At 36.6% G+C, this 12685-nt stretch overlaps 1 protein-coding gene across 1 annotated transcript; it reads left to right on the top strand.

Annotated features, from left to right (window-relative positions):
- The first annotated feature begins 730 nt into the window (after positions 1-730).
- LOC144444433 (cytoglobin-1-like) lies at positions 731-11577 on the top strand. Its single transcript, XM_078133846.1, has 4 exons — positions 731-844; positions 9761-9880; positions 10249-10477; positions 11047-11577. Exons 2-4 carry the CDS (start codon positions 9762-9764, stop codon positions 11188-11190), a joined length of 492 nt encoding a protein of 163 aa, XP_077989972.1. The 5' UTR covers positions 731-844; position 9761; the 3' UTR covers positions 11191-11577.
- Positions 11578-12685: the final 1108 nt, after the last annotated feature.

The raw sequence follows: 12685 nt of genomic DNA, 5'->3' as shown, positions 1-12685 counted from the left end.
CCCACCCGCTTGTATTCATCTATGTACATGTAATTACAGAAGGCTCCCAACTATATCACTCCATATTAAAGGTACTCACAGTATTCTACTTACTAAAGTGTATATACGTACTTAACCATCACTAGCAATTTACAGAACTCAAACCTGGTATTAGGATATAACTTATAAACGATCGATCCGATGACGTAATTTATTATATATATCCAAAAATGTAGATGAACTCCCTACTATGCAAACTAGTTATCAATCCTAGAACACAAATGCTAATGTTATAGAAAGCATGCATCGATAAAAACATACCAGAATAGTTTAAATGAAAATTGTTTATACCTTCACTTGAGTAAAAACTTATAAACCCAGCTTATGTCACACAATTCAAATGTTATTCATGACTGAAGTATTTCCTTAATACTATAGACGCAGAAGAAGAAGGTAATCCCTGTCCAACTGTCTCATCTGCATGATACACATGTTGTGAGATCACGGTGGGGTTACTTCCTGAATGAAATCAACGGTTGTCATCAGTCTGGTAAGATGACCGCCCCTTTATAATTATGGTAATACTATCTAGATTTTATTTTCTAGCATTTAATTTCTAGAAAAAGAATCTTTGATCGGCAATTAGTAAGTTATGTTTGGTTGAATCCTGTACTAAAAATGCTTTTACAATAGGAGTAGGGTGTACAACCGATGTCCTCCGTCCCTCCTTTCCCTGGTTACAAATGGTTTGTCCCTAACTAGATAGATTTTCAACCTGAAGTGTAGAGCAGTGGATTAAGCCGTAGAATCGTGAGAACATAAACATACCAGTTTTCGTCAACTTGAAAACCTGTTGATTTAAAAGGTAAGAAAACATACATTTTGTTTGCTTGAAAGAACGTCAACTTCAATTAGGTATCTGATTCAATTGCCCACAGTGTACCCCGAGGTCGACAAACATACCCATCCATACAAAGCCACTTTTTACAACAGGGTATCGTACAATCACAATATCATTACGGTAACAATATAATCAACAATATGATGTTCCGTCACTGTATTAATCAAGGCAGTCGGGTCTCGTATCACCGTTGACCGGGATACGTTTTGGGGGTGGTATTTAAAAGGGTATCGAGGAAGTCGAATGTTGTGTGGAACCATTCTTTCCAAGTATCATGTAGATTAGTGGATGTAGAACCTTGTCATATGTGAATCTCAGTGTTGTTATCTTAGACCCCTGGTAGTAGAGCGTCAACGTGGCCACTGCATGGCGTGCTATTCTCCAGTAGAATGTTTGCAGGTTATGGTCTGGGGGAAGTTTGGTATCGTACTTATTAGTTGCGTTATAATTGCACCATATGGAATATATGGTACCATATTATGTTACTATCGCATATTACTAGAAACGGTAATGCAAAGCAGAGGTAGCAGGAATTTACGAGTGATTTCGTGTAGCCCTATAACAAATCAATGCTCAAGTGATTTCGTTTTGTCACACAACAAGTCAAATGCTCAACTGGATCACGAAATCATCTCAGGTCAAGGTCACGGTTATTTTAACAACTCCTATCTCCTAACTTGAATGGATATAAATAGTGCAGAACAAAGCCTGCCTGAATAGCTATAGATATGGATACAGTGTCTTTTCACGCTACACCTTTCTCTCTCACACTCTCATTTTGTTCGCTGAAACTAAAGTGACGGTTTGCAAAGGGTCAGTCAATTTAACTTGGTAAGCATATCACAGTAAATACCACTCAATCGAAATAGGGCATTGTTGCTAGTGTCTTCTTGTGATAATTAAATCGTGGGGTCAAATCATGACCTGAGGCTGACACAGCTATTTTTTTTACTTAAAGGCGACGAATGATTGATTAAACAAGCGCAAAATAGAAGTACATAGGTAACAATCATTTGTACTTTGGCAGAGCCATATTTCAGAGGCCATCCCACCCAATGCTACCCCTTTGGCAATGTGTATAGTAATTGTAATGACGTAAGTTACATTTCAAATGACTTGCACAGTAATATTGCACTTGTACATGTATGTGCGCAAAATACCAAAAGCTGATGCCCGGATGTCAGTGTAGCTTTAGTACCAAGCGAAAACATGCCCTTGGATAGAGTAAGTGGTGCGTTAGGAATTTTAAAACAACTACATTAACTTGAAATACGCTGTTATAGTTACACAAATTTTGACTTTATATTATTTCATTGGATACCAATCGTAAGTGTGATGACATGTACGTATTTTCATGAAGGTAAAATGCTCCTCGGGTATAATAGTTCCGCAAGTTAAAGTTATTCTATTATCTACAAACCTTTCCACACACACATATAATGCTTATCGTCTATGAAATAATAAAAGAAATTTGAATTTGAAGGAAACTGTAATCTCTGTATACTTCTCTCCGTCTCGGATCCATTGTGTCAACTACTCTCACAATTCCACTTGGCGAGACACTTTTTTTTATACAATGAAGCTGTTCACAAATTCTTTAACCATGAATAAACCTGATCGCATTGTTGTTACTAATTTCAAAGGCTCTGTCCCCATCTTATTAACTGCCACCAACCCGTGAATACATGACATGCATATTTTGACTAGGTCTCGAACGTTGTACCTCTAGCTCTGAACCTCTCTATTCCAAGACGTTGTCTGTTACCACTTCATTACAAAGTGAGTTTTTGCTAAAATGCAGTTTTATATATAATTTGTTCATCATGTACAGGGGTGAGGTAACAGAACCACATGAGAAAATACGGACATACTGCCAGTACCGTAGCCTGCGGAGGGAGGCGGGGCTGCCCCCCCCCCCTTTGGAGAGAAAAAAAAAACAAGAAAAAAAGATACATAGCGATGTTATTGATTTAAAATCGTTATTTACGTGGACGATTCCTAGCATGCGCGATTCAAATTGATGGTTCACTAAAGTGACTGTACACTGACTCCTCGCTAATATGTATCTTATATCTCTATTAATATTGTACGCTGGCTTAACTTTGAATAAAAATGTGTCCAATTAATAAAAAATAACTTTTTGCAGCAAATTAAAAACTCTTTGTGCGGGAAAGTACAAAAGAAGTGCGCACATGCACTGTGCCTTTTCAGCGAGTAACAGTAGTGAAAGTCTACTTCATTTGAAGATAGCAAGTCGCAATTATAATGTCAGCTAGTGAAACTCAAAAACAAAAGACGGGAAAAGTCGTTCAACGTGAGGTCGCCTGCTATGCTGCATGCAGTGACTCCGAAGATGCGCTCGATCTCATTTACATCTTGTTCCTTATATTAAAACATTTCATACTGATAAAACGGTAGATCTCTTTTTGGAATATTTGGTGGCTCTGAAAAAACTATTGAACTAAGTACGCAGTTTAAGATCCACTCTTTGAAGATCCACTTTCAATAATTGTGTTCGACGTTGTCTTTGGTTAAAATGTTGTTTGATATAATTATCTAATTGCACACTGATACTAACGTTATTCCGCAATTCATTTTGAAGCGACGATTTGCTATGGAAAGAATGGCCCTGAATTTGTAAACAGAGCTGTACCTTCGACATTTGGTTGGAGTTACATGTCAATTCAAGGGAACAACATGAATAGACGTGTTCTCCGCTGTTACATTTGATTACGTTATTTCATCGAAATTCTAAAATAAAACAGGATAAAGGACAATGTAGTATAAAAAAAAGATGATAAATTCAGTATCTGAAGAATTTTGACACCATTGCAAAGTGGGAAATTCAACACTCATGAAATGCCTTTAACAACGATTCATTTACTTGTTGACATGATATTTCTACAGAATATAGAGGGCCGAGGGAGAACTGCCTACAGAACAAATAACAAAAACGTTCTAAAGTAGCTGCCATATTGACCTTTTCCATTGCTTTAGAAAGTAGCTCAATTGGTCAAAAGTGGGGGTAAAACATTCTGAAGATTTCTAAAGGTGTTTTACTGAGTGATGTTTCTTTTCTATCTATACAAACTCCACGATCACATCTGTTGTGATTATTCATTGCAGACGACTTGAATGTCGTGTACTAGTATATGTTTTGTTGTATTGTCATGTGTGTTGGCGATTTTTCGCCCAAAACTCAACATATAATCTATACACTGAAAGTTTATTTTTAGGACCAGACAGACTATTACGTTGCATTATATAAGCTTACACTCGAATGTTATGTTACAACATGACAAACTTTCACAGACACAGACAAACTGATAAAAGAGTCGCGTGAACCACAGACAAGTACATGTATATGCTTGAACCTACATCAGAGAGGTTGTTTTTGTACCAATATTTGTCAGTTTGATAGTGATAAGAAGTAGACTTTTTTCCGTTCTGATCACAGGCGTTTCTATATAACTCCTGCAATGGTAGTATATCCAAATATTGCTTTCTAATACAGAGTCAAAATCATTTACGTTGTATGTATACATATAATGGGAATATTGATTAACGATCAGTATATGCAGTTGTCATGGGGAGGGTCATGTTTTACACAATGGGACAAAGGGGAGGGTCACTTTTTACGAACGGAGAATGGGGGAGGGTCATGTTTTCTTAACAGACCATGTGTGATTTCCTCCCCCCCTGTAAATACCGAAGGCTCCCTAAACCAACCAGAGTATTCATAGTAACTGAAATAATTCATGGTTGGAATACATTTTTGAAAGAATAGCAATCAGCAACATAAAACAATACAGGAAATCAAATAAACCGGAAGCATCATACATAATATGCAAATAATATGCAAATAAAGAAGCCAGAATTTATAATATTGTGAATAAAATGCAAAATTATACAACAGTCTACAAGTTTATAGTCTACAGGATGCCCATAAGTACATTTATACAGATAAAAAGCAATCGTGCAGTTCACATATTTTAATTTGCCATCAATATACAGAAAAACCATGATTTTACATCATTTATGAAATTGCTGCAGAAATAAAAATTGCCAACATATATTTTTTAATTGCTCAGATGATGGGGAACACAATGATATATGTTGGCAAAAATTAACCTGAATTTCACACGAAACCCAAAAATCTGCCATATGCCCCCGCACCAACTCTTTAATAAAATTGAGCGATCTGAAATTCAGAGATCCAAGACATTAGAATCAACTTCATATGTGTGTGTGTGTGTGTGTGATGCCTAATGTTTGCTCATAAAGGAGAAGGGAGTAGGGTGTGTAGGTTTGTAAGGTTGGGAATACAATTATGTCTGACATTAGATCTACACATATAAGATGGTCAGAACTTTACAGGCCTTGTCCTAAGACTGTGACTGATAATAAGTACAGGCGTAGGTCGCCTCGGAAGGGAGCGTCAAAGTTCGGCTGATCCAAACAAGGTCAGACTTAGATTATCGGGACACCACGTGCTCCGTGATGGATTACACAAACAGATACTGACATATAATACATTGACAAGTCGTGAATTCAATGCTTAGAATGAGACGTATCCAATTGGTAAATTTGGCAGACTCATACAAAAGTAACGTCATGATGTATAGTTCTAGCATTTACTTTTGCTATGTTTCATACTCAGTCTACTAGAACGTGTCAAACCATGTCTAGAGGTGGGATGTTCTTATGTATTTGATTAATATTGTTCACGACATGGTGATACAATATTTCATATGCAAATTACGTCTAAAAATGTGTCGCTTTTCTTATAAATCGTTCATTCAGACACTACTGGGCTGATTGGGATTAAAATTGATTGGAATTAATGTTTACTAGTGGTGTGTTAATCACAGCACATAATGGTGTCATCAGTGAAGTGAAAATTAGGTGTAAACATTTCGTAATTCGGGCCAAAAACGTACATCTCAACAACTGTTTGATGGATGGGCTGCAATTTAGGTGGGCATATTTCTAAAAGTATTAATCTGCAAACATTGTTCAAGACGTGTTTACACTGCCTCTGGCAACCATAACCACACATGTGTAACACATTACACGTACAGTCCGAAAAATATTTTCAAATTTCCGAAAAGAGGACATTTTGTCTTGTTTTCCTTCTTCGAGACTACTTTTCATCTTGACCTCTGTCTTGATAATTTTTAAATTAAGATAACTCTTGTTTCCTGACAGGGTGCTGAATTATAACCAACATAATTAATAAGTTAAGATTGAAAATATATGTAATATAGTTGCACTGGCACTGCTTTCATATAGAGCTTCAACATACTCATTACTACTGACTTGCTGACAGCTTCAATATTTGCATATACATGTATCTGTTATGTGATAATACGTTTTGGTTCTTTTGTTGGTCCGTTCTGTGCGTGCTCGTGCTCGTGCTCAACAACTATTCTTACAAAAGGTATTTAACAACCTGAGATTTCAAGAAACGGGGGATGCCACTCTAGTAAATAAAGCCATCTTCATAAATTTGATTTGTGAATTCATGTAATGGAAATATCCAACTGAAACAAGCTAAAATTTCTAAGTATTTGCAAATGAACGGGCTTCGTGGACATACTATATATCACATCAAATATCAATCGATCAAAACAGTGCATTGTTGTCAATCTCTCCTCTTGGTCATTAATAGATTGTGGGGTCAGAATGTGACCTGAGACAACGATTGCTTATTTAATATTTACTCAACGATTGATTCATGAAACAACTCAGAATGCAGTTACAGGGGTCATATGCCTTACACATAAAAAGGGGTCGTACTTGGGAGGCCAATGGCAAGCCAATATACAACAATTGCTATCATGACGTAAATTACAAAATGACTTGCAAAATTATCTTCTAGATGTAAATGAGCAAAATACAAAATGAATTGACGAAAGGATAACATCGTGAGTTACACTGGCCATAGATCGGATTTATTCTTTGTTTGTATTGAATAACACAACTATACTATGTTTTGCAATATAAACCAATTAACTCAACTTAACCATAACATGAAAAACAAACGCTATGTAAAACATCAAATTATAAATGTATACATTAGTTCCTAGTACACTTTGTTTGCTTCAGAGAGCTTAGTATTTGAACTCTTTAAAATATGAACCATCTGAAATTTCACACATCTACGACATTAGAACATAACTTCATAGCTGTGTTGTCTGCACTCGACCACCCAGGCATGTATTAGTACAACCACAGTTAAACCAATGCCTAACACTTGCTCAACTTGAAAACCATTGTGGTAGGCAGGGAGGGGGCACTCTACCTTGAAATGACCTTGTCATTTAAACTGTAACAGACTAGCAGTATCACAGGCGTGGGTCGATAATTTCGACCTACAAAACTAACGTGGCATGCAGGAGATCGAGGACATCATACTTTAAACTGACCATGTTCTAAAAGTGGGACAGATTGGCCTCGGGAGATAATCAGGTATCTCATGTGTAGATGTTATTATTCTGACTGACCCGAGATAAAACTGATCGAAGGATAATTGAAGTCATCTGAAAGCCATGTACATAATGCATTGATATGTGACTCGATGCGTCTCGGTAGAACGTCACATTCTGTAATTCAATGGGTCTGGTTGCTATGTACGTATACGTTCGTTTTATGATACTGCTTGGAGGTCATAGCATAACTACTAAACCAGTTAAAATATGTCTAGTAACTAACAGAGTTCTCACGACCAGAAACTCAAAGTATCGTGAAGAAAGTTGGATGACATGACATTTTGAATACCTCTTACAGACTGTGGTCAGAATTTGCAGCGGGAGAAGAGGGGGGGGGGGGGTGCTGCGGAGAAATTATGTTTGTGGTCTCGCAAATTTTTCATAACCCCCACCCCCACCCCCAAACGAACAAAAACATTTCTCTGCCCCTCCCCGTCCAATTGCAAGGGTACACTGAGATTTTGTGCAATTTGATTATATGGCAAACCCTCCAGTATTCTAGATATATACTAGGCTTGCGCAATTGTACTCTACACACTATGCAACTGTTAAATATTAAGGTAAACACTAACAGTACTAGTGACAGGCGACTTCAAGGTCCATATACAATAACATATGTTTTTTGTTCCCTTCAATCTTGATTTGGGGAGAGACAGCGTCACCATAATGGCTAGTGAGGAGGGCGTGGGAGAAAGTATCCCCTCCTACAGTGAGCATAAGGACATCTGAGAGGCAACTCAGGAATATGAAATATCAAACCATGTTGGAAACCACGTGTAGTTTAACTCCGCCCATCAACTGTCAATTATGTTAATTACTAGTTTAACGTCATGTCCATTACCAATCATGCCACTCCCGACAGTATAGTTTGCACATGACATCAACCTCGGTTTATCATGAATAGCTGATGATGATAGAAATGGCATTTCCTTTATTAACTATATGTAGTCTATACATACATGTAGTTCCTTTGATTGATGCCGTGCATCCAACCTCAAACATCTAGATCGATTAAACAGATGTAACGGTAATTTACTTCTTTATGAGAACACCACCTTGACTTGTAGTCAGAACTTTATGTAAACTTGTAGAGTTTGTAATAAACTTCAGATGTGATTTAGACACTCAACTCCACGCATCTCGTACTTGGACCACTCGTCCTATCTCTCTCTCTCTCTCTGACGAACCACTCTCTAGATCTCAAGTGTACACGCTACAAACCATACACAAAAGATAAAGCTATTGAATATTTGTAAATGGTGTTTAATGTCTAAATTTTAGTCGCAGTACATATATTTTATATGTCTGTTCTCCATATTTTAATCCTATATATGTAAATACATAATATACTCAGACCATTTTTTAGTGGTCTGAGATATATACAAACAGAGAGTGATATTAAGGCAGACACACATTCTCTTGGCTTTTGACGCTTGTCTCGTGATTAAATATATGGTAGGTAAATATAATATATAGTGTTGCAGTGAAGCCACAAATTATATGCAAATGTACTTAGGTAAATAACTGCTTCTGAGGTTTAACTTTACCCTTCAGTAATATTATGTATTACTGTTTCCATAATTACTCAAATCACAAATCACCGCCTCTCTCTCCCCATTTTGAGCTTCAAAAATTGTGAGTCCACATTCAACGCCATTATTTCAACCCACTCTCCATATCTCACGGACACCCCCCCCCCTCCACCGTAAATTCTGATCACAGCATTAGACAGATGCAACAGTCCCATCTTAAAATTCATCCCTTCTTCTGCGTGTATTCGACAAATATTCTGACGTCACAGTAAAGTACTTGTCAACCTGGAATACTTCTCTAGATTTCTGGCTAGACATTTAATGATTTATATCAGAAGCGCTATTGCCGCGAAACACGCGAAACTTGTTCCCCATTCATAGTTCAGTCATGTCATGCATTTTCTCGTAGGAGGAAGCAGACCTGCATATGTAATAGAAGAACCCAACGTTCACAAAAAATCCTTATTTTGTGTAGTGGCTTCAATTTAATCGCCCAAAGTCGCCAATTAAATCATAATGAAATTCCTTATTCCATGCACGAGCTAGTTAGTTTTGTTCTGAATAGTTGTCGTTCTACCTACGGCACGACAATATGTTCGAAATATTAGTCAAAATGTTCCAAATTACGATTACTTTCCCCAATTTTCCTTTGATATTAATAAGACTGGTATAATTATGTTATTCGCCAATATTTTTCTTCATTCAGCCGGAAAACACTCGTGACTGAAGGGTTGTCACTCCTAGTCTATCGCCTTGTAGAGCCAAAGACCCCTTAAGTCACTCGCATTAAACTTGGCTGAACGAAGAAGAATATTGGGAAATAATATATAATATTACTACTGTGTCTTGGTCTATAGGATGGGTGATATCCCGGATGAGAAGACAACCCTTACACCAAATGAAAAGGAGGCAATGAGAGCATCATGGAAAGTAATTTATGCTAATAAGTCGGAGAATGGAGTTGCTTTCTTTCGAAGGTAAAGAATTCACTGCTACGTTCAACTTTTGTAAGTGTTTGGACGTATTTAAGAATAGGGCTTCACTTACTATATTTCGTGTGTATTGTTTTGTCCATTACATCTATTATTGCATCGAATTTAATCGATCACTTAACTGAGTTGTTAATCAACTTATTATTGTTGCTGCTGCTGCTGCTGTTGTTGTTGTTGTTGTTGTTGTTGTTGTTGTTGTTGTTGTTGTTGTCGGTGGGGGTGGGGGTGGTGTTTTGTTATTTTGTTAATGTTTGGTATGTAACTTTTATTTTTCCTTTTTTTGAAATATTAAATAACTTTTAAAAAAGTAAGCGTTTCGTTTCCCTAGTGACAAAATAAACATTTTTCCCCAGATTATTTACTGAGGTTCCTGAAGCAAGATCTCTCTTCAAAAATTTGACTGGTCTTGATGATTTAGACGATTTGGTGAAGAGTGCACGGTTGAAGGCACATGCTGCACGAGTGATGGCGTCCTTCAATTCATTGGTTGATTATTTAGACGATGCAGATATTTTGATTCAGCTACTTATTGATATTGGCATCTCACATGCTAAACACAATGTTCCAGAGAAGTACTTTGTTGTAAGTTTGACTAGAAGGTTCTATTTACAACTATTTATATCACATGTGGGTAAGCATATTGTAGCAATGCAATAGTGCAATATATCCAATCAAATTTCTTTTTGGGTCCGCACCCAAAAACCAGCACCCCAATGTGGTTACGATTTCAACTTGTTCCTGTAGTACTTCCGGATACAATTGACTACATATTAATATGTACAATGTCGAATTATTGGTATTTAAAAAAAACAGTAAATGTGTAAAGATGATATTCTAGTTACAGCTAGTGTAACTTTAAAGGAAACGCCCATTCAAGTTTTTTTCCGATTTAAGTTCGCAGGTATTGAACACTTGTATCCTATTACACATGACTTTGAGTGAAAAAATAACACCTTGGTAACTATTCAACTTTAAAATCTTGAAAAGAAGCCCTACTGCACTAGATATGTGTTCCCCCATTTTACGGCTTTTCCAAAGGGGTTAGTGACGTCATAGTTACCGCAATTCATTTCTCTTGACGCTATTTGTCAAAATGTCAAGATTTGTTCAATTAGTTTATTTATGTCCGACCCTTTGTCTTATTTTATCAGGCACTGGGAGCCATCGTGGTATGGTTAGTTGAGACCAAATCTGGCGAGGCTTATTCCGAATACGTTAAAGCTTCTTGGATCAAAGCGTGGGGAGTAATGGAACCAATCATGATAAAAGGACTGAATGACGCTGCTAAGAAATAAAGCCACAATGTTTTATCCACAACCCTCTATTACACTTTGTTTGAATTATATTGCTATTTGTTTCCCTTTAAAGGTTGAAATGATTTTATATATGGATCTTTTTGTACCATACCTGTCAATAAAATGAGGCAATGGGAACTAATGATCATTTTGGGATGTAATGAACACATTGCACATGCACCTTTCTTTGGCATGATGAACTACAGTGCAAGATGCACCCCTGTTTGAATAAAGCCCTGATAGTACGAATTTACATACCAGAACTATATATATAGATGGCTCAGCAATTCAAGTAGAATGTGCAGACCTCTGACTCTAGTATCTCGAATATTTTTAAAGGAGGGACCGTTTTTGTTACAAAACAAACTAAGAATAAATACCAAACACAGCAGATAACAATTGTGTATTTCTTTTTTATTCATTCTGTACGTTGTATCATACTTTTCTTTGAAAGTGTATCTTATGTTTGTGATCTGGTGACTAAAATTTCTTTCATTCATTCATTCATTCATTCATTCATTCATTCATTCATTCATTCATTCATTCATTCATTCATTCATCAATCCATCCATTCATTCATTCATTCATTCATTCATCCATCCATCCATTCATCCATTCATCCATTCATCCATCCATTCATCCATCGATCCATCCATCCATCCATCCATTCATTCATTCATTCATTCATTCATTCATTCATTCAATCAATCAATCATTCAAAACAAGAAAACGACACTTTAAAATCGCCGGTGTGACTTGTACCAGTCCAAGTTAATAATGATTAGATGAATAGCGTAGTACGACACGTCACACACTAAAGAAGAATCGTTGTTTAAATATATGTGTAGATCCATGATTACCATAGTAACACAAATATGTGAAATTGGAAAGTTTAACATAAGTTAAAATGATATATGAGTTACCATATATAATATATTTTCATAGGTTCAGGTTGCTCAATGTAGCGGATAAAGACTGCGTCATTAGAAAAAGCTTTTGTTATGTGAATGTGCAAAAAAATGAAATTTTAGGTCTTTAGCAAAACCGTTATGATGGCATATACATGCCATGTAGCCTTTACACGATAGAAATGCCTCAGAGTGACCATTGTAGCAAAAACATATACAATGAGCTCGGGTCACTACTTGATCACGAAGTGATCGGTACGGACATGTGATTACCAAACATGTACATGCACATGTACTATGATCCAATGTCAATGGAAAAATCAAAATACGTTAATCTCAGAGCACTTTATTTAATCGCCGTTATTTTCAAAACACGTCTCAACACCTGTGCATATGACAAAGTAATGGCTGTTTGAATTACAAGTACCTGCACGTGTTATTAGTTAAGCCAAGATATAAATCATGATTATGGACTTAAATATACCACTTTACGAGATTTTGGGTGAATTAAAGGCAAACAGAGCGTCAAAGCCTAATCCAAATACAACGTCGTATGGTAATTCCCATAGAGATAGAGTACAAGCAAC

The sequence above is a fragment of the Glandiceps talaboti genome, chromosome 13 (genome assembly GCF_964340395.1).
Source record: "Glandiceps talaboti chromosome 13, keGlaTala1.1, whole genome shotgun sequence".
Classification (NCBI taxonomy): domain Eukaryota; kingdom Metazoa; phylum Hemichordata; class Enteropneusta; family Spengelidae; genus Glandiceps; species Glandiceps talaboti.
The sequence above is the reverse complement of the archived record's forward strand: the minus strand, read 5'-3'. Positions and strand labels throughout refer to the sequence as shown.

Bases quoted from the DNA above. Each gene is read 5' to 3' on its own strand.
- LOC144444433 (XM_078133846.1), top strand. From the start codon at position 9,762: ATGGGTGATATCCCGGATGAGAAGACAACCCTTACACCAAATGAAAAG. The intron at 9,881-10,248 runs GTAAAGAATTCA...ATTTTTCCCCAG, and splicing joins GGAGTTGCTTTCTTTCGAAG to ATTATTTACTGAGGTTCCTG. The intron at 10,478-11,046 runs GTAAGTTTGACT...TTATTTTATCAG, and splicing joins TTCCAGAGAAGTACTTTGTT to GCACTGGGAGCCATCGTGGT.